Below are 23755 nucleotides of genomic sequence, written 5' to 3'. Positions count from 1 at the left end.
TAGCAAGTGTGCGGGGAAGAGAGAGAGATAAGAAAGAGCGGGAAGTTTATGTGTTGGCGTGTATAAAGTTAGCAGTAACGCTATAGCTGTGATTGTAGAGGTACAGTCTGTGTACATTTTCTGTCTGTGAATGAATGCTACTGCTCCTCAAAACCCAAGCCAAGTTCCCACGTCTTGCATGCTGGCTTAAGTAAGTGAAGGGGATTAGCCAGGCCGGCATGTTTGTTTTATGTTCCTTAGGTTCTGATTTATGATTCAAACTTTTCACAGCAACTTTCACTAAGTTATACAATAGCTAAACATTATAAAAGTAGCCTAAAGCTAACAGTTACTTCAAGTTTGCAGCTCAGAAAACATATAGAGCTTAGTTGTTACAGTTATACTTAAAAAAGAAAATAAAAAAGTGCTGCCTAGAAACAAAATTACAATTACTCACGTTTCCGACATAAATAGATCTGCCATCTGCTTCCATCTTTTCCTCGATGGACATGATGACAGGGCCGACTGCACAGGGAAGGGGGAAAAACGGATTCATATGAGCAACAAAATATTCCAACTGAAACCAAAATATTCCAAACATGGTTTGTTTAAAACAGCATATTGTAAAATAAATTATATCACCAGTGTTCCACCACCCAAGTAAATAATATTCAAATTACATTTCCCCCCCCAATCAACAGTGTATTTTCACACTGCACATCCTGCGTGCATGACAGCGCCCAGGGTTTACTTCAGGCTCAGAGGCTATCATTAATGGTAACTTGCTGCAGGTGGTCTGTCCGTGGGATTAACTTTACTCTAAACCGTAGAAATGCTGCGGCAACTTTCTGTAAGATCATCTCTCAATGCAAATCAAAGGCTTAATCTATAAGGCTAACAAATAAAACCATGCCAATCTCTATGTGTGGTGAAGGGTATGTGATGATAGGGGGCTATTTTAATTCCAAAGGCATTTTATCAGGATGCATAGTATCCTGGATCCATGAAATAACTGACATTTAAAAAAGCGATAGACCGATTTCATCTGAGTTTTTACGTGTATCGGTGGCGTTCGCCGATGCGTTCCCCCCCCCCCCCCCGGCATTGTTTACAGACAGCCGTCCACTGGCAGCTCTGTGTTGCTGAAGACCCTGCAGTTCACATGCAGACCATGCACTGCCCCTCCACCACTAGCACCATGGCAGTCTTAAATTACAAATCAAGCACTTTATTTCAATGGCTACTTTTTAGGTTTATTGTTTAATTATTTAAATGTGTTGACCTGATTTTTGTCTTTTAATATGTCAGTAAGCAATGCATCATCAAGGCTGTGTTGTAGATGTTGATGAAAGCCTTTTACCCTTGCACAGTTAACCATATGCAGTGCACTCATCCATATGATGGCACACTGCACACATAATTTGGGTGATATGAATGTAAGATGATTGCAGAAGTGACACTGATCTGTATTTTTTGTTTATTATTTTTAAAGAAATGGCAGAGCAGATTCCAAAAACAAATCCACTGTAGCATTTGATTTGATGTCAATTGAGGGAGCAAAAGCAGTATCAGCTCCAAATATCAGCTCAAGAAAATCGGCAGCCCGCATCGGTCATCGGCTAAGGCTGATAAAAAAATAAAACAATCGGTCGATCTCTATTAAAAAATCTGCCTGCCTCTATGGTAATTTAACATAGGGGTCTACTTACTAATGCTTCTTGTATTTTAAGGAAGAACATTTATCTACGATATATTATTTATTTACAATGAAAATTGTACTATCAAATTTTCCTTATTTTTTTTTTATTAAGGCACCAAGATTTTTTTTTTTTTTTTTTTCCTCTTTTTACTCAAGTTTAGCATGGGTTTATAAAACTTATGAGCACCACTGTAGATATAACATTCGGGCTCAGGGTAATCAGGTATTTAATCTGCTGAACTATAAAATGTATTTGACAAAACAACCAGATTTAACTGACAAAATTAATCATAAGCTGCACTCCATCTGTATCATCTTTTAGTCTCATTTGCTTAATATGTACATAGTTATTTCTTTCTAAATTACGTGTTAATGTTTTGTAGTAATTGTTTTCAAAAATAGTTAATGAACCTTTGTTTGACTAGTTTGTAACTAAACCCACCCACCACTAGTCTGGCTATCCCCAGATTGAGCATTGGTCTGGAGAGTCTCCTCTGCATTTTCTCTGCACAAGAAGCGTGACCAACGGGCATAGTTCAAATGACTCTGTACGCAATTGGATAATCTTTCAACCAATCAGACCAACGATCCGGGTGACGTAGAAGCGACAGCGGCATTAACAGGTTTTCTGTGCTTCAGCGGTTGCTATGTTGAATGTAAACAAGAAGCTGCTTGGTCGCTTCTCCATTGTCATTGTGTTAAACGCGCCAATAGCGTGCCAGGTAGATAAGCCAGTTTGTGATTGGTTCCTGCAAAAATGGGAACTGAAGCAGGATAATTAAAATGTGCAGGTTTCCAGACCGAGCTGCAGGGCGAAATCAAATCGCTGGCAGAGTTGTTGTTTACCCAGTCTAACCCACCACCACGAGTAAAAACAAGTAGTTGAAATTAGAGTAGTGAAACGGTTTAGCTCTTAGCCTTTCACCCCCTCTTTTAGAGGGCTAGCATGTCAGAGTTAGAATCAATAGATTTCTTTGACTATCTAGTGTCACGTCAAGATTTGTGCACAAAAGTTTTCAATAAAACAATATTTGAAACACCGGTCCAGTGACACAATCGTTAGCCTATTTTTACAAAACCGCCTGTTACAGAGCCATAACTAGCTAACTAACATAAATAGCTAGGAGGCAGTGGAGGATTTTATACACTCACCGTCCGTTAGCATTCCATTGACTGCCATTCATTTTGACAGCAAAAAAACTTTACATCTGAAGGGTTTAAAGACTAATTGTCAATTGTTTATTTCTAAGGAAACGTGACAATGAATAAAAGGCTCCATTACGTTGTAGCTCACATCATGGCTTCGTATCAGGCGTTTTTTGTAAAAACGATAGGCTAACGATTGTGTCATAACCACGAGACTTACTGCCGCATAGTAACCGTAACAGTACAGGATAAGCTCGCAGGCCGTTTCAACTTACATTTGCTGTTTAGGTTTAATTACTAATGTAAACTACCATTTTAGTTAGCGATTATTAGCCTGTGCCTATGTTATCTCCTAACATATACCTACGCTCTCCGTCTCTGCATAATTGGGAATGATTGAGATTTCTCTTGGCACAGCTACCAGAGGACTTACAACTTTTAGACTTACGACAGTTGTTCCCGTCACATCTAAGTCTTCCAAGCTCAGTTGGGGGCTGCGCAGTAAGCTCAGCTCTCACTAGAAAAGTGCTACTAATAGCCTTCACGGGTCTCTGTTGACAATAACGGCATTGCGTTGTCCCTTTCTTATACCTTCTATGGTCTCACAAGGTAGCGGCTGAGACATGTGCTACACCTAGTGATGGGACTTGGTATACAGGTTGTGTGTTTGGCTTGATATTAAACCGGTTTTAAAATGTTTACGTCTCCAAAAGACTACTAGGGGCAATTAGTCACAAGCAGCTTGTACACAAACAAAGTAATGTTAACATACAACAAATAAGGTCTCCCCTCACAAAAACAAACCTGGTGGGGGGCTGAGATTCATCTGTTTCTCCACCTCGTTCTGGAGCTCCTTCAGCTTCTCTGCCTCTTCCTCCATCTCTCTCACCCGGGCTTTGATTGCCTCCAGCTCCTGAAATACAGAAACATATCTCATTAGAGCAGTCGGTCCATCATGAGCACAATACAACTCACCGAAACATTAATCCCAAGTGGCATAATCACACAATATGGATGACAGTTATGCTATGCTAACAAGAGCTTATAAACTTCCAAATCTAGCCATGAAAATGTAATCAACAAATGTGACCACAACTTCCCTCCCAAATTGGGCAGTACAGTAGCTGCCTCCTACAGCATAAAACCAAAGTGATGAATAGTATGACACACTCATGTTCATGTTTCCTGTCACTTCTCAATGACCACAAAGCCCATGTTCAAAGTCAGTGTTAAATGGATACAACACACAATCCAAATGACAAGTAAAACCATTTGTTAACACGAGTAAGCAAAACTAATTTCAAGACTTTACCGTTTACCATACACTAACACAAATGTGATTGTGGTTATTTCTATTTTATAAATACATCATTCTAACAGACATCACCACAGGCTCATGCACCCAGAGCTATTAAATTATTTTGACAATGAACATTCAAATAAATCATTTGTATATTAATCAATAAGGAAATTGATTTGCTGCAACTCTACAACTGAAATTCAGATGCATTTGGGGTGGTACCGATGATCAGGTCTGAGGACAGAAGACATAGTGAAGCCCACTATCTCTGCCAAAAAATTAAATATTCCTAAAGTGAATAGAGAGATGGCTGTGTCCCCACGTGGGAGCGTACCCTCCTGTCTGACAGTGGTGCACTGCAGCACAGCGGGAGTCATTCCAGCTTCACCCAGGGCTGGTGTCTGTGCTGACAGGATTTGAAATGTAAAGGCTCTTTGTACAACTGGGTGCAGTGACACAGACAGACCATATTAAATGCAGGTCCTCTCACCAGAGGGGGTGGGGAATGCACGGTGACACACTGCATGTGATGATAATGGCCCCATCATTTCTCAGCCCTCCAATCTTTTTCTGCATGCATCTTGGTGCATGTAGAAATCATGCAAGTGGTGAAAGCAATCCACGTTTACAGCAAGATTGTTAAAAATATGCCATCCGACACTGACATGCTGTAGCTCCTATTTTTTTGTCGCATATTCAGTGCAAGCTTTCTCACTGCCCTCCCTTCTCCGATTTTCCTTGCTCCAGCGAAACAGTGAAGGATGCAAACCCAGCCCCTCAAATACCGCAACCCCCTCCTCCTGCGTTGTATGCCGCGCTCTCACTGCCCGACTGACAGCACTACAACCTCAAAACCCACCTGGACATGCTGCATAGACATTACTGTGCAAGTGCTGCTAAATGAAAATTGGGCCCACTAACGCTGATTGTGAATCTTGAACCATCAAAGTTAAAGCGAATCCTATGTTCTACAGATGCGCGATACCAACCGTCGTCCAAAATAAGACAAAGATGATCAGGTGCATGTCTGCCATCTCCACCCTAGCTTTGTTAAACCAGCTAGCTTGCTAGCATGCGAGTATCCTGCTGTGGCATGCTATTAGTCTAGCCCACAGAAAAATTTTATTTTAAAAAAGGTTTTTATCTCTTGACTAGTGGTTACAGTTGACATGTCCACTGGTCATTTTAGGTGCAGCACTTGATGCTGGTGCGTGCGATAAGCTAACGTTAGCCTGCTGATGCTCGGTCATTTTTTGGGCTCACACCGGTGCAAGAAATGCAGCAGCAGCCAACACAATGGTGAAGGTAAATGGAATAAAAAGATGTAATTACCGTAAATAGGTCGCCTTCTCGAACAGGTAGACTCGCAGAACTTGCGGCTAATGGCGGCGGCCTGTCCTACCCTCGCCCCTGACTGTCTCCTGCATCTCTGTCTCGCATTTTTTTGAGACGAGGATCCCCCCCACCCCAACAGCTCGAGCAGCTCCCTGGCGCAGAGAAACTTGCGCCGCTGTTGCGCCAAGATGGCTGCCGACACCACGCATGTCACCACCCATTTATACTGCACTGCGTGAACCACAATGGCGGTTAATATCGACCTGGCAATAGCAGTAACGCACACAGCATGTGTGCCCAAGATTTGTGGAAAACTATCAACACCTTACTTGCCTGCTATACCTTACGTTACTCCGCGTCGGTCTTAACGTGTCCTGGTATACATGTGGGTTCTCACTGCTGAAACAATGCCCTTCACTTACCGGGTCTTCAATTGCGGCCTCTCCCTCTTCTAAACCCGGTTCTTCGTCACCGACACCCGGGTCTTCCAGTTCGGGATGTCCAGCGTCTGAATCTAGTAGGGATTCCTCCGCCAGTCCGTTACCGAACTCCGCCATCGCCCTGTTCCAACTGTACCGACGCGCCTCGTGGCCAAACCAACGTCGCAGGCCCCTACTCACGCACAAGGGGGTAGAGTGAGCGGGGCGGTGAAAAGAAAAAAACGGCGGAAAACGCCGCTTAGTAAAGTTAAAATGGGGAATAAAATGCCAGCTACAGTTCCAGCCACTACTCAAACAGCATACCACGATGAACTAAAACTGCTGTTTTACTCATTATCTTTAAGCAATGGTCCTAATTTACGACGGATAACCTAGTTTATTTACTTAAATGAATATATAAAAAAGGCGAGGAGTCTGCGCGAGAGCGGCGGCTTACCTTCAGTTCAGAAATGGAAGCTGGGGGCGGAGTCATGTATCACTGCGGGCGTAAATCTCTCAATTCTATTCGTCAGAGGATGATTCTAGACAAACCTCTTTGGCATTTAGCGCGCTCCTATTGGATAATCGCGCAGGACTTTCCGGTTTGCCAATCGCATGTGTGCTTTTAATTGGATTACGATTCTGTCAATCATATCCCTGTCAGAGCAACTAAACTAAACTGGCAAAGCCAACCATGGACAGTTCAAGAAAGAAGCCAACTGATCAGAAAATAATTCCAGTCACATTAGTGTGTCACATACATTGCCTCATCCAGTGTGACCTGAGTGACGTTTATTTAAAATATGCCACTCAGGTAAAACCGCAGATTTTACATCAATAATTTAAATCCTTGTCACACACAAAAAGTACAAATGCCCTGCAATCAGACAGATATGCTTTGTCGTTCAACTGATTTTATTTCTTTTTCTGTATATCAAAGAAAGCATAATGGAGACCAAACACAAAAAGGCAGGTACAAGTGAGGAGGAAAATAAGCTTAATCAAAAATCTAACAATTCATAACACTGCCACTATTATTGTTCAATATTCATAGGAATACCATACTGTTTTTAAGCAGAGAGGTGGCATTTAAAATCATTATGGATCAATAATAATCAAAAACAGTGATGGGTAGTAATGATAAATCGTATAAGTAGTAGTACAGTTATAACAATAGTGATAATCAAAGTGACAATGAAACATAAAAGAAAAAAAAGCAGATCTCCATAAAAACCTATTTTGGACAGTGCAACACCGTGTCTGTGTTGTGTGCGCGACTGCGCGTGTGTGTAATCCCAGTCTTGAAGTTGAAGCACTCCAGTCCTTGTTTTACACACAAGATACAGTTTCAAAACAGGAGTACAACTTATTACTCATGAAAGGACATTTTTACCCTCCTTGTTTCATAAACCACACCAAGTGACTTCTTAATGTCGTGTTAATGGCTGTGTTCATTTGAAATGTCTGTAGCTTGTGCAAAAATTGTGGACTAGTGCAAGTGCCGTGGGATGTCCTTTACAGTTTGCATTTACGAACACCTCTCCTGCTCTCTGTCGACCTCAAGATTGCTTTTTGGTTTTTGAATGACAGAAAGCAAAGGGAGGATTACTTTGGAATATCAGTTTTTTTTTTAATATATTTCTTTACAAAAGATGTTTTAGTTTTGCATTTTGTTAAAACTATCAATAGTAACATTAATATACAACTTAAATCGAAGGAAAACATCTTTAGTATGTTATGTGTCCTTCAACACAGCACCATCTTATTAGCTCTCAGTCAACACATTTAATGTTTCCCAATTTGCTTCCAAGATTTGAGTATCCATTAGTTTCTTAAGGATACTAGTAATACCCAACTTTCTCCCTTGTCAATGTTTCCAGATATGAGAGCCCATTTCACAGCACGTACATAACCAGAATTAGTAACTCTGTATCAAAACTGAACAAAACAAGGAGGAAAAAGTATGGGAAACAGCCCATTTCAAGCCCTGTTCTCTTAAAAATTTCTAGAGGCTTGGCTTTTGACCTAAATAAAAATCTGTTACATCAGTTTAATTGCTTCTATTGGCATTTATATAAATATTAAAGTAAATAAAATGCCTTTTCCTGTTTTTTTCCTGCACAGTATTCATGGCAAAGAAAACCGTAAATGTACGAAATCAGGTCTGACCCTCCATGCCAGGTGAGGATGAAATTAATCAACTAAGGGCTTGAATTTATATACCTGGTGGGGTTTCTTCTTAAGGCTGTCATACTTGTAACACACCCACAGTAGGTGAAAACATTTATTTCCCCCCCAAACTGGTATGAAGAGCTGCATTTCAAAATGAGATATACACCATTTGGAAGGGAAAGTGAAATCCACAGGATCAAAAGGAATTTGTTGTAAAAACAAGATGGTTGGTAATTATGTGATTATAGTCCTTGGCCAAGAGAATGCTGACAACTTTACAGGCAGGATTTGCTATGTTCTAGGTACAGAATATGACAATCAGATATTTCCCTTAAAGATGGATATAAAAGCATTTTGGAACAGAGCTCTCCTTCATTTACATACCCAGGTCTGCTTCTTGCACAATATTATGCTCACACTTAAAGCACGTTTTAATAGACTAGCAAAAATCAATTTATTTGTGATTTATATTAAAGGCATCCAACATGCATTAATGTATCTTTCCATAAAAAGACACTTGCATTAGAATGCTTAAAAACATATCAAACAATGTAAAATGTGTCAAAGTGCGGTATGCCAAGATTCTACTTTCCTCAGCCTCTCTTTTTGCCCTGTCTATTTGGATTGTCGTGAAAATTATGAACATGTAAATGGGGACAATTCAACAGCCCTATTCTCTCTAAAAGTACCTTTTTTTTTATCCCAAATGAGTGGACACAACACTCTTCAGATCACACTCCTGTAGCAATAAAAAAAGTGACGCTCAATACCAGTTCTTTCTCTCCCAAGTCCAGTCATATTATATCCAAGCAACGTTTGCCCTAGAAGTGAAAGTAGGCATGATAAAAACAATTCCACAGGAGAAAAACAGAGTTGTTTTTGTGATTAATTCATAATCCCAAAATGTTCCCGGGCTTACCAACAAATGGCCACTTCCAAAGAGGAAACACTTTTGCATCAGTCTGTAGGGTAGCACAGTTCAAGCGAGGCACGTTGAGTGCCATCACAAATTATAGCAAGGTAATATAGAACCACAGGCTTAGGACCAAAAATGTTTGGATAAAGTGTGTGAGGATTGACGGAGACTTGAGATGCGTTCACCACTTTTCAGACAGAAACCGAGTGAGTGTAAAGCAGCATGGAAATAGTCTGCTGTTGCATTGGAATCCGGGTGAACTCTATAGATAAAACGGATTTCGAGTGAGTGAAGGTTGAGCGAGGAATAGAGGGTGCAGGGGGAACCAACTTAAACATTTTTTTAGAATATTAGCTTTTGAGGATTAGTGCTCAAATTTGTATATTAAAATCTGAGGAGCCCAAATGGGTCCAAGAATAGTCAGTGTGCAGACCAATCCTGATCTGAGTCTCTAACTGTTGCTGGTGGCCGTCGGTGGAGGCGACTCGATAACCATCTCCCCGGAACCGGTTACCAGAGTGGATTGAGGGACCTGTGAGCCCGGCACAACACTTCCAGGCCCGCCGTTACCCGTTCCGTTCTTGTTGACGAGCGTCGTCGGCTGGCCAAAGTTAGTGGTTCTCAGGGTTGCCAGATGACGCGGGGAGAAGACGTGGGCCCTCGCTGCAGCCCGGGATTCAAAGGAGATGTTGCAGGCGTCACAGCGGCCTGTCAGGGTCTCCTTTGGCACTGGCTGGCCGGCCACTGCGGAAGCTGGAGGTTCAGTAACGGTCAGCTGAACAGGTTTGGGCAGGATGGGACGATTGGCTTTGAGAGCGTTGTACTGCAGGTAGCTTCCTGAACTCATGTCCACCTTTCCCCCTGACAGTGGAGACTGGAACAATGGGAACGGGAGGGGGGGGGGGGGTAGACAGAATCAGAGAAGGAATAAGTTTTGGGTCATATCATTTAAAAGCTCAAATTTTGTTACATCCTTGACTGAACCATCTGACCAATATCCAAGACCGCTATACAATTACTATATGCACATTTAGGTAAATCTATATTTTGGGCAGCAATATTTTGTTTTGATTATATTTGTTTTTATAAAACCTGTGACCTTGAGCAATAGTTTGAATACGCTAAGTAATACTAGTACTAAAAATATACTATAAACACACTATTGTTGGAGTAATACCACAAACCATTGTAAAAATGCTGAATGTCCACTGCAGTGTGTTTAGACACATTTAGCGGAGGAAAAACAATGACTTAATAGTGCAACTAACTAAACTGTTAAAATCAATTTTACAATATTAAGAATATTTTCTCAGACAGAGATTTTGTATCACAATATGGCAAATGTATGCCAAAGTGCATTACATTTGGAACTGTGCGCCACTGCTATGCATGTGTAGAACAAAAACATAGTTGTTTTAATTACAGTTTGCTTGAAGGTTAAAAAAAAGAAAAAGAAAAGTTAAATGTGTCACGATAAACACAAAAACCGGTTTGTCATTCTTTAAAAAAGGTTTAAGCACTAATGTGCCAAAGTGCGTATGCAAAGAAAAGTATGAGCATAAATTATTAAAAGGTTTTACATACACAGGTTGGCTTTGCACTATAGCACTAGAAATAGCATGTTTGTGTGCCTTTTATAAAGAAACCTTTTGTTTGTGATAATGTTTCATTGTTGCTGTAATAGTTCTGTAATTTATTTACACTTTAAAACTTATTATGCAGAACTGTGCGGTTTTTCAAGTGTGGACTTTGAGTGAATAAAAGTGTACTTAACCTTTTCACAGGCATTTTGTATTCATAGTTAGACCGATACCTTGATGTATCATTATAGGATTGTCTAGCCAAATATTGATTATTGCAGAATAATACTGCCGAGTCGACGTAGTTTTGATCTGTCTACGCTGCAGCTCTGAGCATGAGCCCCGCTCTCTCTCACACATGCAGGGGAGGGGACAGAGAAGCTACCAATTACATGCTCAGAAATTTGGCACCAAATGATTTACCAGTAGTACCAAAGCCATGTGGTCGGTACAAGTACAGAGCTCGGTACCAAACCCTAACCACTATACGATTCCACTGAAAGTCAATATACAATATTGAATTATTGCCCAGCCCCAGAATACAATGTACAAAGAAGCAATGTGATTCCAAAAAAAAGAAAAGGTTTTCTCTTCAGTGGACTTCAGTGACCTACCTTGTTGTGAATTGCATTAGTCTCTTACTGTATAAACAATACTGTGATTTTGTGTCAAAGATTTCTTACCATTTTCTCTTGTTGAAGCCTCCAGCGCTTCTCCTTGGCTCTGGTGTTTTGGAACCAGATCTGCACCACCTTGAGTGGCAGGTTGAGCTCGGTGCCGATTGCCTCGCACTCCATGGCGTTAGGGTGGGCACAGGTCTCGTAACAGGACTGCAGAATGGACAGCTGTAGGCAGGACAGGTGTGTGCGGGGCCTACGGCTGGATGAGTGGGGCAGAAAGCTGCTTTCTGTCGGGCTGGATTTAGCTACAACCGGGGTGGAGGGGCTTGCCACCTTGGCAGAGCTGGGGGTATTGGGGCTAACTGGCGCAATGCTGGGTGTGGGAGGAGGGGGGATGGTACGGGGAGGCGTGTGTGTTGGAAGAGCCAATTGTTCTCTTGATAGAGTGTTGATCTTGATGGGGACCTTGGGGGTCCAGTAATTGAGCCCATTCTGTTTTTGTGGCACCACTGTCGTGGCAGGAGGCCTGTTGTGGATAGGAGTTGTGGGCAGCTTGGGCACCATGCGGTTAGTGACCCCTGGTCCAGGACCCATCTCATTTTCACTGTCTTTCTCCTCATCCGTCTTTTCTTCCTCGCTTTCCTCTTCCAGCTTTCGTTTCTGGGCCGGTCGCGGGGCAATAGGGATTGGATCCTTGGGTGGTGCTAAAAGAACAGGCGTGTTGACTTTGGGTGCAACTTTGACCATCGTGACGTTGCTGGTGGTTTCAAGCTTGGTCTTTGGCACTGCAGTAGCACTACTGCTCACAGGAGAGACAGTGGTAGAGGAAACAGCCTCCTTGGGCTTGATAGGAATCGGGGCTATTTTTTTCACCACGGCCAGTTTGCCCAGCTCCTTTACAGGCTCTCTCTCAGTCTTAATGAGGGTGCGCACAATTGGAGCAGTTGTGATGCACCCAGTATTATTTGGAGCAGGCTTGTTGGAGAAAATGGGTTTGGAAAGAGGCCAGGTAAATTTGATGAGAGGTTTTCCAACTGCTGCCAGGGTCCCATCACTGATGAATCGGACCTCACCCTTTCGTTCCCTCGCCCTCATGTTCTGGAACCAAATCTGAACAACCTTCTTTGGAAGGTGCACCCACTCTGAAATCTGTTCAAACTCATGTTTCCCAGGATTTGGGTCTTTGAAATAGCAGCCATACAGAATGTCAAGTTGTTCAGCTTGAATGATGGTCCTTGAACGTCTCATATCCCGATACCTTTTTCCTTTGGATTTCCTCTGCTGCTCCTGCTCCCTTTCCTTCTCTCTCTCCCTTTCCAGTAGTGTGGCATTCATTTTCTCTGCTGCTCTCATGTAAATACTTGACTTTGTCATGTTGTTGCAGTTCAGACTCATACTGCTGTTGGAAGAGGACATGGAAGTAACGGGTTCAGGCTTCACCTGGACTACTACCAGACCTTTGGATGTGGGCCTCAAGCCAAGCCCATCCAACAACTGTCCCTTCTGTGCTGCAATTTTATCAGCCAGAGATGATGAGGAAGAAGCAGATTTTGAGTTGTTTTTCCCCATGCTGAGATCCAGAGCGGACTCACAGTCACCGCCATTGGACAGGTAGTGGGAAGTTTGGCTGTGGGAGGAGAGAGACTGCGAGAGAAGAGAGCTGGAGAAGCGTGTGATGGTTGGCGGGTTAGGAAAGATGGGTAGTTTGTTACCATCAACCAATGAAGGAGTAAGAGAGAGAACATAGGGGCTCAGGAACTGAGTAGAAAAAGGGGCAAGGGACAGAGGAAGTGAGTGCAGAGCACTGGTTGGAATCTCAGCGTGGGACTGTGAACTTGGAGGATCCCCTTGGGCCTCCAACTCTAGATCCACATCAGGGTCCTGCCTCTCCTTCTTCACCTCCACCTCATCTAGCTCAAACTCCCCTTTCCGCTTTTTCCTCTTGGCCCTCTGAGCCCCTCCACCCTCCTCGTCTTCATACTCATCCTCTGCATCAGATAGAAACACAGTTGTGGAGCGCAAGACCTTTCCTCCAACTGACCCCTTATCCACATGAACTTCCCACGGTGCTTCATCTTTAGCAGGGCTCTCAGGACCCTCCCTCACAGACCCATTCTGACTTTCCTCATCAGACACAATGACGGAGGTGTATACCTCATTTTCTGAGTCAGAAGTGAGACAGGAATCTCCCTGACCCTCCCTTCCCAAATCTTTCTGTCTGCGTTTCCCTCTTGTACTAGACAAATCCATTGCCTGACTTCCTGACGCTTCCACATCATCATCACCTTCTGCTATAATCAGTGAGCTTTCCTCGTCATCATAGTCATTGTCAGAACTTTGGGCATGCCTTGTAAATCCTGCCAAGCGTCGCAGGTGTTCTAACTCTGACGCCCTCTGCCTCCGTTTGGCATGTCGAGCTTGGCTCAACCACCTGCGTACCTCTTCCTCAGAAAGTCCAACCTCTCTGCCCAGCGCCTCGCAGTCCTCACGGGGAGGACTTGCAGCATCAGCCTCACTGCGTGACTCAAAGAACGCCCAGAGAACCTCCGACTGGAACTCTGACAGCACTGGAACGTCTGGATAAATGGACCCCATTGCATTACAAAGGGGTCGAGTTTGGTTGTTAGTTAAGGCATTTGTGCTCGGACTGGATTTCGGAGTGCCAAGAGAGCCACAGGGGCTAGTGCCTGATTGTGATTTCTGAGGAGTAGAATCGGGGCTAAGTGTAAGGTTTAAATTTAAAGGACTGAGGCTCGAGTTGCTGGGCACAGATGCAGAAGGCGAGAGATTCTTATTGCGGAGGCTCTTGTCTGTGCCCGCTGGGGAGAGACAGAGGCTAGCTGCTTTATCACCTTCCAGGTCCAACTGATTAGTCGAGCTGTCCCCATCTGTTGTGCTATTTCCAATTGCCTTCCTACGGTCTTCATTTTTCTCTACCTTCACTTTGCCTTCTATGTTAGGACACTGTGCAGAATCTTTACTGTCCTCACATTTATCTGTTTTAATGTTCTCTGTAGTCCAGTTATTCCTGTCCATGAGCTGATCCGAGAACTTCTCGTCAACGGTCTCATCACTGCTCTGCCTTTCCTGCTCTCTCTCACACTTTACAGTCTGTTTTTGCTCTTCCAGGCAAGGCTGCATGTTTGTGGGAACTCCTGCAGAGGGCCACTGGTTCTGTAAGCTGTTAAGTCTTTGGGTTAGGAGGGCTTGCTGGGCTGTGCTGAGACCTACAAATGGCACACACTGAGTTAGGAGCTGACCTTGCTGGTTCTCTTGGTGCTGCTGGGTTTGGGCTTGGAGCCCATTCAAGATCAAGGGCATGACCATTTGAGGCTGAGGCACGAGCTGAGGCACGGCGGCACCAGGAGCAGCACTAGCCGCGAACAGGGAAGGGAGGAGGGAGTGTGAGAGGGTGCTGGGACTAGATGTGAGGAGGGTGAGAAAGGCTGAGACCGCCTGAGCTGAGGCCACTGGGGATGTGAGGAGGGAGGGAGCCACTTGCGAAGTTTGAATCTGCTCTCCGTCTTTTGTAGTAGTCACCATCACAGTCCCAGGCGCAGCACAGGTGGTGGGTGGTAACTAACTGACTGGTTCCACTTCCAGATGTGGTCACCACAGTGTTTAGAGCACTGGTGGTGGTGGTCCCTCCCAAACTAGCAGAATCAACTGTGCTGTTTGCAGCATGTGCGACAATTCCAGCATTTCTGCTGCGGGTCTGGTGCAAGACAGATTTCATATGGCTCTCAAGGGTGATGGCATGATTGTAAGAGACTCGACATGTAGCACACTGGTAGGGTTTGTTTGATATATATGGCCGAGACAGGACAGGAACTGAGGGAACTGTCATCCTTTGAATGTGGGATGCAGAGTTGTAATGAACTTTCAAAGCAGATTTGCTGGCAAAAGTTTCCAGGCAGGCATTGCATTTGAATGACTGGGTGTTATTGTCAGCTGGCACACCATTTTTACCAACTGACTTTTCACTAGCGTCTGGAATTTCCGGGTTTTCAGTTGCTCCTGTCGGTTGATTTCCCTCCTCTTCTGGCTCTGGCTCAGCTTTACCTTCCTCCTGTTCCATTATTCTTACTTTCTCCATCTCTTGGTCTCCAAGCGTCTGGATAGCGTCTGAACTCTCACTAGATTGGCAGGGATCTACGTCTTCAGCGTGCTTCAGTTGCAAAGATTCAGCACCTGAAAAAATAAAAACAGATTCACTTTTATGTTCTCGTAAATGGAGGTTGAACTGAACAGAAGTGCACATTTGCATACTGATCAGCCCATGTCTACCTTTTTAACCACCTGCAGGCACCCCACATAAGGGGCATTTTCCCACTGTAAATGCCTCTTTGTTTTTCCTTTATAGCCATCTAATAAAGCAAGACATATCTGTATGTATGTGTGAGTGTGCGTTTCTGTGTTTGGGAGTGTGGGAAAGTAACGTGCACGTCACAGCACAATGTGAGAACATCTCAGAGCTGAACCAGACAGACACACCAGTTCATCAGAATCACCCTGGGACCGTTAAGTCTACTGCTAACTTACAACACTAACAACATTACCGTTGCCAAAATAACCCCGCAAATCAAATCCCATACTTCGCCATTAACCGTCAAGCCACTAAACCTATGTGGAAATTAACACCTCTGCTGGTCACTCACTCACTCACTCACTCACTCACTCACTCACTCACTCACTCACAGGTGGTTGATGAGTGCAGATACGTGCTGATTAGCTCTCATAACGGACCAGGTGGGTAGCGCACTGCCATGAGTCCATGATGCTAAAGTCTGATCAATCCACATTTTTTATTGTGATATTTTGCGATTGCATTCTGAATCTGCAACGTTCAGGTAAATCAGTAAGTGAGTAGCAGGCTATCCAGTGGTTTAGGCAGCAATACCACAGGCCAAGCAATGTACTAGTTGTTTTTAATTAGCACAATTTCAGTGTAACTTCTCCAGTTATAGGAACATGAAGAAGAGCATGCATGTGTGTTATTCCAGTACTACATTTCGTGAATTTCTTCTCCCCATTTCAATAATATTATAGTATTTTTTCACACTCACCTAAAGATTTTAGAGAACTTTTGTCCTTTTCTCCTCCACTGGCACACTGTTTTAGAATAGCCTGTTAAGAAAAAGAAAGGAGAGTGTCAGCTAATTCCCATAGCAAACTTAACTCTGCAATAGCTCCTTTCAGATGAGCTGAATGCTTTGTAGCTGTTGAGCTGCACAACATTTGGGTGTGACTCCTTGATGTGTGGTTGTATTACACATAGCAAGCTTTGCTAGCCTTTCATTTTATTTCAATTACCCTTTAATTACCCTAAAGGCATTAATTAAGCAGCCTGATCAATTCATCCACCAATAAAAATCCTTCTATTTCTTAACACACTAAATTGTCATAGACTCATTACAAATAGTGTGTTCATTGAGGTGCTTGTTTTTCCCCTCCTAATTTGATCTCTACTCAGCAAATACCTTCACACTGACATATTCTGTAACTGGTTAGTCCAAACTATGAAATATTCACACTATCAAAATAATGAACACTTACACTAAAGTGCTGATCGTTAGTCACAATTCACGCCACTTATTACTAATGTAAGGCCCAAATGTTAGCTTTCATGCGAAACAATGACAACAACAACAACGCTTGCTTAAAGTGATACGGAGACATTGAACAGCACATAACTTTATCTATGGATTCATAATTCTGAATTTATTGTACAAAGACACTGTAGTTCCAGGCTGGATTAAAAAGCTTCTGGACAGCCTATGATCGCACCGATGACCTTCTCAAAACGGCACATCTTCTACTAAACAAGTCTCCACTGTATTCATTTGGAGATATTGAATATTACATATAATGTACTGGACTATTTGTTTATGGAAATCAGTTTTTTTTATTTTGAAATACCAACTGAAAAAACACTAAGATATGAATTCTGATAAGTGCTTACCTATGTAAAATACATAACTTGTTCTAAACTAGTATAAGCTTTTACTCAGTAATTACATATGGGAATGTCAAAGGATAAACATTTTTGTTGAATAAAACTTGCCAATGCATACATGTAACCTGTTTACTTGGCTTTGTTTGTAATGGTGCAAGGGGACACATCTTTGGAATTAATAAAGTTATCCATAAGGGATTGTTTCTCATATTCCATAATATATACAACATAAGGCGGATTAAGTAACAGAAACAAATAATACAGTAACTCAGCAATGAATACTGAAGCGCTTGTGTTTTTATGAGTAATTTCCAAAAGGTGGAAGTTATTACTGTTCCTCTTTGCTAATGAAGTTCTATTGGCCACATCACATATTTACTGCAGAGCCACAGCATTGCAAGGTGTTTGATATTTTGTCCAACCACTGTATATCAGTGGGCTCATTAAACATTATGCACAAAATTGATGTACTACCCAAACAAAATCAACTTCTACCCTTCAGAGAGTGTAGCCTGGCCATACTGCGGAGCCGTACTCACAATGTCCAGCAGTTTGTCGACACAAGATGGAAGCACGCTGTGTTGCTCAGTGAGATGTAGAGACAGGGAAGATCTGTCTGTTTGCCCTGTTTGGCACAGGGGGCAAAGCCACTCTGCCACTCCATTGCTTGCAGTGCTCACTGTCTCTCCAGACTCCTCCTGACAAACAAAAAGAGGGATTTAAGATACTTCTACTCGTTCTGGGGCTGTTATTATTTCACACAAATGCAGGATAGAAATAGAGAAAGAAAAGAACATGTGGTGCAAGGATGTCATTTCACCATGTCAAGAGAGGAGCGGCACCCACCAAGATAAAAGTATACCATAACTTGTTGGTTGCACACCTTAGTTTGGTTATATGATTTTATCATGCATTTCTGTGTTTAACTACTTGAACCCACAATCGGAAGCCAGCGACCATACCATTCAAAAAGGCATGCATGTCCTTTGTAGTAGTAAAACTAATCCTAGATCATTCACAGGTCTCGGAAGTCCCATTCAACGTTAACCACGTTTGGTAGGGACCTTCCCAACATTTTATCTGCTCTGACCGTTTCCAGTTACACAATTATGTCGTTTGTATTACACCTTTGCAATTTAAAAAGGAGTATCCATCCATCTAATTTTTTCAGTAAGTTGTACATTGCTCTGTTGTAAACTCCAGACAAAAACAAATCCATTGTGTAATACTTCTTTGCAATCAAACTTGTAACAAACTCATCAGATATCACATGTGCACATGAAATGTATTAAATGCAGAACAAAACATTCAAAATCAATCTAAATCATAGCATGCACTTCACAATTTATAATTAGTATACAGACTTTGAAACCACTTATCCACCCCCAACAGATTTTGACGAATACAAGGAACGTGGCCAATACATGAACCGAGATCTGAAATCATACTGCATACACTCGAGGTGCATGGCCAAATAACTGTTACTCCCACGCAGTTTTATAAAAGACAGAATAGATTACTAGTCTGGATGTTTCCCACACAGCTTTGATGCATTTTTCTACAAGCATTCATGATCCAAGACGCAACCGAGACTGCAATTCATGCCCATGAGGAGAAATACCAACACAGCTCCAATCCTGACTTCCTCGTCAAACCAATTAGCAAGCTAGCAGGCTATATGACCAGATATTATTTCGACAAGTCTATATCTGCAGAGTGTACATCATGTTTAAACGCTCCTCGTCCCGAGTTTCACAATTAAAAGCCAAGCTATAAGCAGATTGACGTCTCTCTGCTCATAGTTGGCTAATTAACGAGCAGTCTAATTAGCTATGCCGACCAGAGACGAATCAATTAGCTAGCAAGCTAGGTTGAGAAGCCCCCCCCCCCCCCGTAACGTCGCATTACAGTAGTGTTTCTGGAAATGCTGGTTAGCTGTTTAGTTTACTGAAAATAACCCCGCAGTGATAGCCAGACACTTCTCCGAAACTACAAAAAAAAAAACAGGGCATGCGCATGCATAATTTCGTTGCTGGCTCTCGGTTGAGACAGGACGGTCATTAAATTAATCAACAAAAGGGGGTTGAGCTAATAACAGTCGTGTCACTTTGCTAGCTAGCCTGTTAGCAGGCGGAGATAATTAACCGCTCCTCAAACTGTCTCCAACTGGCTAGTCTCTCTGCTCCCTACAAACTCTGCCCGGTCCAGGTGGGAACTGCAGCTTCCACCGACCGAGTTCACCAAGGGTAGAAAATACTCTCGCTAGGCATTAGATCACCAACCTCGGCCTCGAGTTATTTCCTTACCCCTCTGATTGTAGGCTGCCAATCGGGCATGTAGTGTTGCACCGCCCGCCGCCTCCTGCTCAACAGCGCAAATTGAGGCCTAGCCGGACTAAAGCCATTTAATTAATGAACGTGGGCTCCGTTTACAGATGTGTTAGAAAACACTCGCACCCCCCCCTCCTCCCTCGCCGCCCAGCAGACCCCCTTTTGACGCGTCCTACCGTTCAAATCCATACCTTTAATACTTACGGTCCAACACATGGCCATTTAAACTACCATTTTAACAGCTTCAAGCCGTAATTGGCGAAAAAAATTAAACGCTAAAAAGCGACTTGAAGCGGAGTACGTGCGCCGCTGTCGCCTCGACGATGGGGGTGGTGTAGGGAGAGCAGGCGAAAGAGAGACGAGAGGCAGAAAAAGTTTGGGATTTAATGTTGGATTTCTATAAGGGATCGGATTAGTATAGCGCACAATCCGTCGTTTGCTCGATCCTCTATCAGTCGCAGGCCACTATCCCCGCACAAATCGGCACAATTAACCGATCGCGAATGACGTTTAATTAAGTTCAGAGCAATTAGCTAATGCGTTTTTACCTGCATGGTCGCCGCTCCAGCACGCGCGCACACACACACACACACACGCTTCCTCTGTGGCTCCTCAGAAGTGAAAAGTTTTCTTGCCTACCCTCTCTCTCTCTCTCTCTCTCCCTCCCTCTCTCTCTCTCTCTCTCTCTCCCTATCTCTCTCTATCTCTCTCGCTCTCTCTCCTGTTCTCCCCTCCCTTCATTCGCCCTATCCCTCTCTCCTTCCCCTCTTCCCTCTAGTAAACAGACCACAGCTCCCCCCAAGGCTGATTGCTGACATTCAGAAGGGGCAGACACGGCTTTCAAATCCCTTATGTAACCCCGCAGATATTAGAGATTATTAATGTATGTTGAAACGTCGATTCCTCATTGAGTATGAAACCTAATCTTAAAGAAAAAATGCATGATATCTACTGTTCTAAACAACTATCTCGGTGCCTAGATTGCATGGAAACTCCTTTAATGTGAATCCCTTCCGCGTTTTTACATTAAAAGGTGAATATGAAACGAGTCCCCATTCTGCCAACTTGGATTGTCACAAAGAGTGTGACGAGTTAATTAAGGCCTGAATAATAGAGACATGAGCGCGAAGGCTCTACTCAGCACCGTGCGCGCGAATTATGACACGCTTTCAATCAAATGATAGGTGTGGCGCACATCAATAGTCGAGTATGTGGAATGCATATTTATGAAGCAGAGGGGATTAAAACTGCACCATCTGTATGCCCCTGCGTTACTGGGACAGGAAGTGATGTCCCTGAATACACTGATAGGTGTCTTTCATTGCGCCTGTGCAAAATACAACTCGCTGACGTGTATGTGTAGGGGCAGGACATCCAACCAAGACCACGGTAGGGCTCGCTGCTCCGGTTGATTCGCTTAATATATCCGTGATTGATCTGTCGCTCACGTTTTGATGCCGAATTATTTGAATTTGGGGGGGGGGGGGGGGGGCTTGACTTGGGACTTTTTCAACTCTGTGGTTCAGTTAGAGGATTTTGACTTGAGTCAGCAGCAGTTGCTTGGGCAGAAATTTTCGTTATTATAATGAACATATGGAGAGGCTACAATCGCCACTGCTGTGCTGCTATTACTCTAAAGTTGTTGGTTTAACGATAACAGTTAACAGTTTTGAGCATTTACAGGCAGTTTACAATAGGGCTTGAAAAAAATAATAGGCTACCAAACAGAATAACTATAACATTTGCAAAACCGCCCTAGCTAAAAATGTCACAACCCTGAGAAAATAATGATTAAATGCAGATCCCTTACTTTAGTAATAATAACAATGCAAAACTACTCTATTCCTCGTAAAGTACTATAGTAGTAGTGAAAGTACAGAAGTTTATATTATTATTGTTATTATATTATTATTATTATATAAATACTGTGTATGTAATTGTTATATTAGATTATTATTTTTATTATTACTGCTACATTACTGTGTAAGATGCATTTTAATGTCGCAGGTTATAGTGAAATGTAATTTATATACTTTTAAGGTTTTTATATACACATATAATGCATTATATTTTTTATTTTGTATGTACAGTTGTAATCTGCAAATCAGCCTGTAACTAAAATTGTTTAATAAATCAAGTGGAGTAGAAAGTGCAATATCCCGTCTCAACTGTAGTCATTAAGGAAAAAAGTATGGATAAACTCAAGTAAAGTACCTCAAACGGTACTGTACTTAATGCATAGAACTTAATTAACATACTTTTCTACCATTGGTTAATGTACAATACATTTTTTTAAAGTATAAAAGAGCTTTTAACTTTTGACTTGATGTTGACATTTTGACTAGGCGTTAAAATAAGAGATCCCTGTTACTGTGTTTAGGTGTTAAACTTTGAAAAAACACAGTCTTATATAAAAACCTTAAATAAAAAGCACCTGCCTATTAGGTGTCTTACTAAAAGATGAATATCAATTAAGGCTGGGCAATATATCAATATATCGATATCGTGATATGAGACTAGATATTGTCTTAAGATTTTGGATGTTGTAATATGTGACATAACATATGTGTTGTCTTTTCCTGGTTTTAAAGGCTGCATTACAGTAAAGTGATGTCATTTTCTGATCTTACCAGACGGTTCTAGCTGTTCTATTATTTGCCTTTTCCCCACAAAGACATTATGTCCACATTACTCATGACAATTTACCTGAAATCTAATTGTGAAGATATTTTGTGAAAGCACTAATTGTCAGACCTAGAATGTCACAGCAATATCAATATTGAGTTATTTGGTCAAGAATATATCGTGATATGTGATTTTAGTCCTAATATAAGTCTATAAGCTTGCCATCTTTAGTTGGATTTGTAATCATACAGTACTGTTGGTGTTGCTCTTGTTATGTCATTTCAGATGAGTGTGGAAGTGGAAAGAAAATTTGTGTGCAATGCCGACACTCTGAAAACACTGGAGAAGATCGGGGGTACGTCTTTAATTTGTCTAACACATTTACACATGGGTACATTAAGAACTGAGGCATTTGACTGATGCTGTGATCCACATCGCCTTCTTCATTTAACGACACTAATTGCTGTGGTTTGCTCTGCAACTGAAGTAACACTGGCCATGCGTCTCTTGTTAATAACAAAGTTCAACAGTTTTTTTTTTTTTTTTATATTCATTCATCCATTTTTAAAGTCATGTATCCCTCTTCATCCCACTTCTTTTACCCAGCAGTGTGTCTTGGTCAGCGTCAGTTTTGTGACCAGTACTTTGACACGCCCACGTTCAAGCTGACTTTGAGAGACATGTGGCTGCGTAAACGTAAAGAATGCTGGGAGCTTAAGTGCCCAACCGCATTCAACGAGGCAAAAGAGACGTCTGAAGAACAATCTAAAGCGGCAGCATTGTGCTCCCGCTACAAGGAGATAACCAATCTACCTGAAATTCAAATAAGAGTGAAAGAGGTTCTAAAAGATGTTCGTGAGGACCGAGAGACAGAGACGAGCCGCTCGCAGGAGGATGAGGCCTGGCTGAGCACAATGAATCTGGTGTGCTTTGCGGAGTTTACAACAATGCGGAGGTCATTCACTTTAGAGGAGGAGGGGGTGCAGATAGATCTTGACCAAGCTGACTTTGGATTCAGTGTGGGAGAGATAGAGGTCCTACTTCCAGAGGGAGGAGATGTGCAGTCTGCCTTAGAGAAGATCAAAAGAACGGCTGAAATGCTGGGTAAGACTCAAAACTGTCAAAACTGTCACACTTTTCATATACATCTAACACGTTTAGTATCATTAACTATATTCCTCCAGTAGGATATCATTTGCCATTCTATAAATATTTGCTCTCCTTCTTCACAGGTCTAACTGGAGATCAGCGAGTTGAAGGGAAAATGAGTGTTTACCTTAAAAGAAATTACCCAGAGCACTATGCAAAGCTACTGAGCAAACATGTTCTGTAGGACATATCATGCACGGTTGGAAACACTTATAGATTTTAAGATACATAGTCATATCTGTAAGATAAGGTATTGTTTATCAGAAAGCCTAATTTTGATTAAAATGTTTTTTTCAACTTAACGACTCACTGTATCGGCACTGTAGAGACCCTAATATCTCATATTTCCAGAATTAGAAACTTTAGAAAACAGCAATAGGCCTTTGAAATTAACATTTGCTGTGTGATTATTGGCGAGGTCCTAATACACCCCATGCAACAGTTATGTGTGTATCTGGCGTGTGTGAGAGGAGGTGTGAATACTGGAAATAAACGGTGTGCCATACTGTCGATTTACCATTACTGATGA

At 42.3% G+C, this 23755-nt stretch overlaps 3 protein-coding genes across 15 annotated transcripts in view; 1 reads left to right on the top strand and 2 right to left on the bottom strand.

Annotated features, from left to right (window-relative positions):
- The window catches only part of pabpn1 (poly(A) binding protein, nuclear 1), a 16310-nt gene extending 9951 nt beyond the window's left edge, over positions 1-6359 (bottom strand). The window contains exons 1-3 of one of the 3 annotated variants that reach the window (XM_032503902.1): positions 5882-6359; positions 3629-3737; positions 437-504 (exon numbers count right to left, since the gene is read on the bottom strand). In XM_032503902.1, coding sequence (XP_032359793.1) covers positions 437-504; positions 3629-3737; positions 5882-6016 — 312 coding nt within the window. In that variant the 5' untranslated portion in view covers positions 6017-6359. Of the gene's footprint in view, positions 1-436; positions 505-3628; positions 3738-5456; positions 5651-5881 lie in introns of those variants that run through there. The other 2 variants (XM_032503903.1, XM_032503904.1) reach the window with 2 other exon arrangements.
- thtpa (thiamine triphosphatase) lies at positions 5277-23755 on the top strand. 9 transcript variants are annotated; one of them, XM_032503914.1, is made up of 4 exons: positions 5277-5281; positions 22363-22432; positions 22687-23181; positions 23310-23755. In XM_032503914.1, exons 2-4 carry the CDS (start codon positions 22363-22365, stop codon positions 23408-23410), a joined length of 666 nt encoding a protein of 221 aa, XP_032359805.1. In that variant the 5' UTR covers positions 5277-5281; the 3' UTR covers positions 23411-23755. The 9 variants fall into 9 exon arrangements, with proteins under 9 accessions (XP_032359805.1, XP_032359801.1, XP_032359800.1 ...); XM_032503910.1 differs by having other exon boundaries at positions 22684-23181; XM_032503909.1 differs by lacking the exon at positions 5277-5281 and adding an exon at positions 20784-20841 and having other exon boundaries at positions 22684-23181.
- On the bottom strand, positions 6776-20234 carry zfhx2 (zinc finger homeobox 2). 3 transcript variants are annotated; one of them, XM_032503888.1, is made up of 5 exons: positions 20001-20234; positions 17662-17820; positions 16233-16293; positions 11230-15357; positions 6776-9840 (listed from the first exon to the last, which is right to left on the bottom strand). In XM_032503888.1, the coding sequence occupies exons 4-5, from the start codon at positions 14707-14709 to the stop codon at positions 9418-9420; spliced, it is 3903 nt and encodes a 1300-aa protein (XP_032359779.1). In that variant the 5' UTR covers positions 14710-15357; positions 16233-16293; positions 17662-17820; positions 20001-20234; the 3' UTR covers positions 6776-9417. The 3 variants fall into 3 exon arrangements, with proteins under 3 accessions (XP_032359779.1, XP_032359781.1, XP_032359780.1); XM_032503890.1 differs by lacking the exon at positions 20001-20234 and adding an exon at positions 19644-19941; XM_032503889.1 differs by lacking the exon at positions 20001-20234 and adding an exon at positions 19429-19647.

Source organism: Etheostoma spectabile, chromosome 22 (genome assembly GCF_008692095.1).
Source record: "Etheostoma spectabile isolate EspeVRDwgs_2016 chromosome 22, UIUC_Espe_1.0, whole genome shotgun sequence".
Classification (NCBI taxonomy): domain Eukaryota; kingdom Metazoa; phylum Chordata; class Actinopteri; order Perciformes; family Percidae; genus Etheostoma; species Etheostoma spectabile.
Note: the sequence above shows the minus strand (reverse complement) of the source record. Positions and strands in the feature narration are given on the sequence as shown.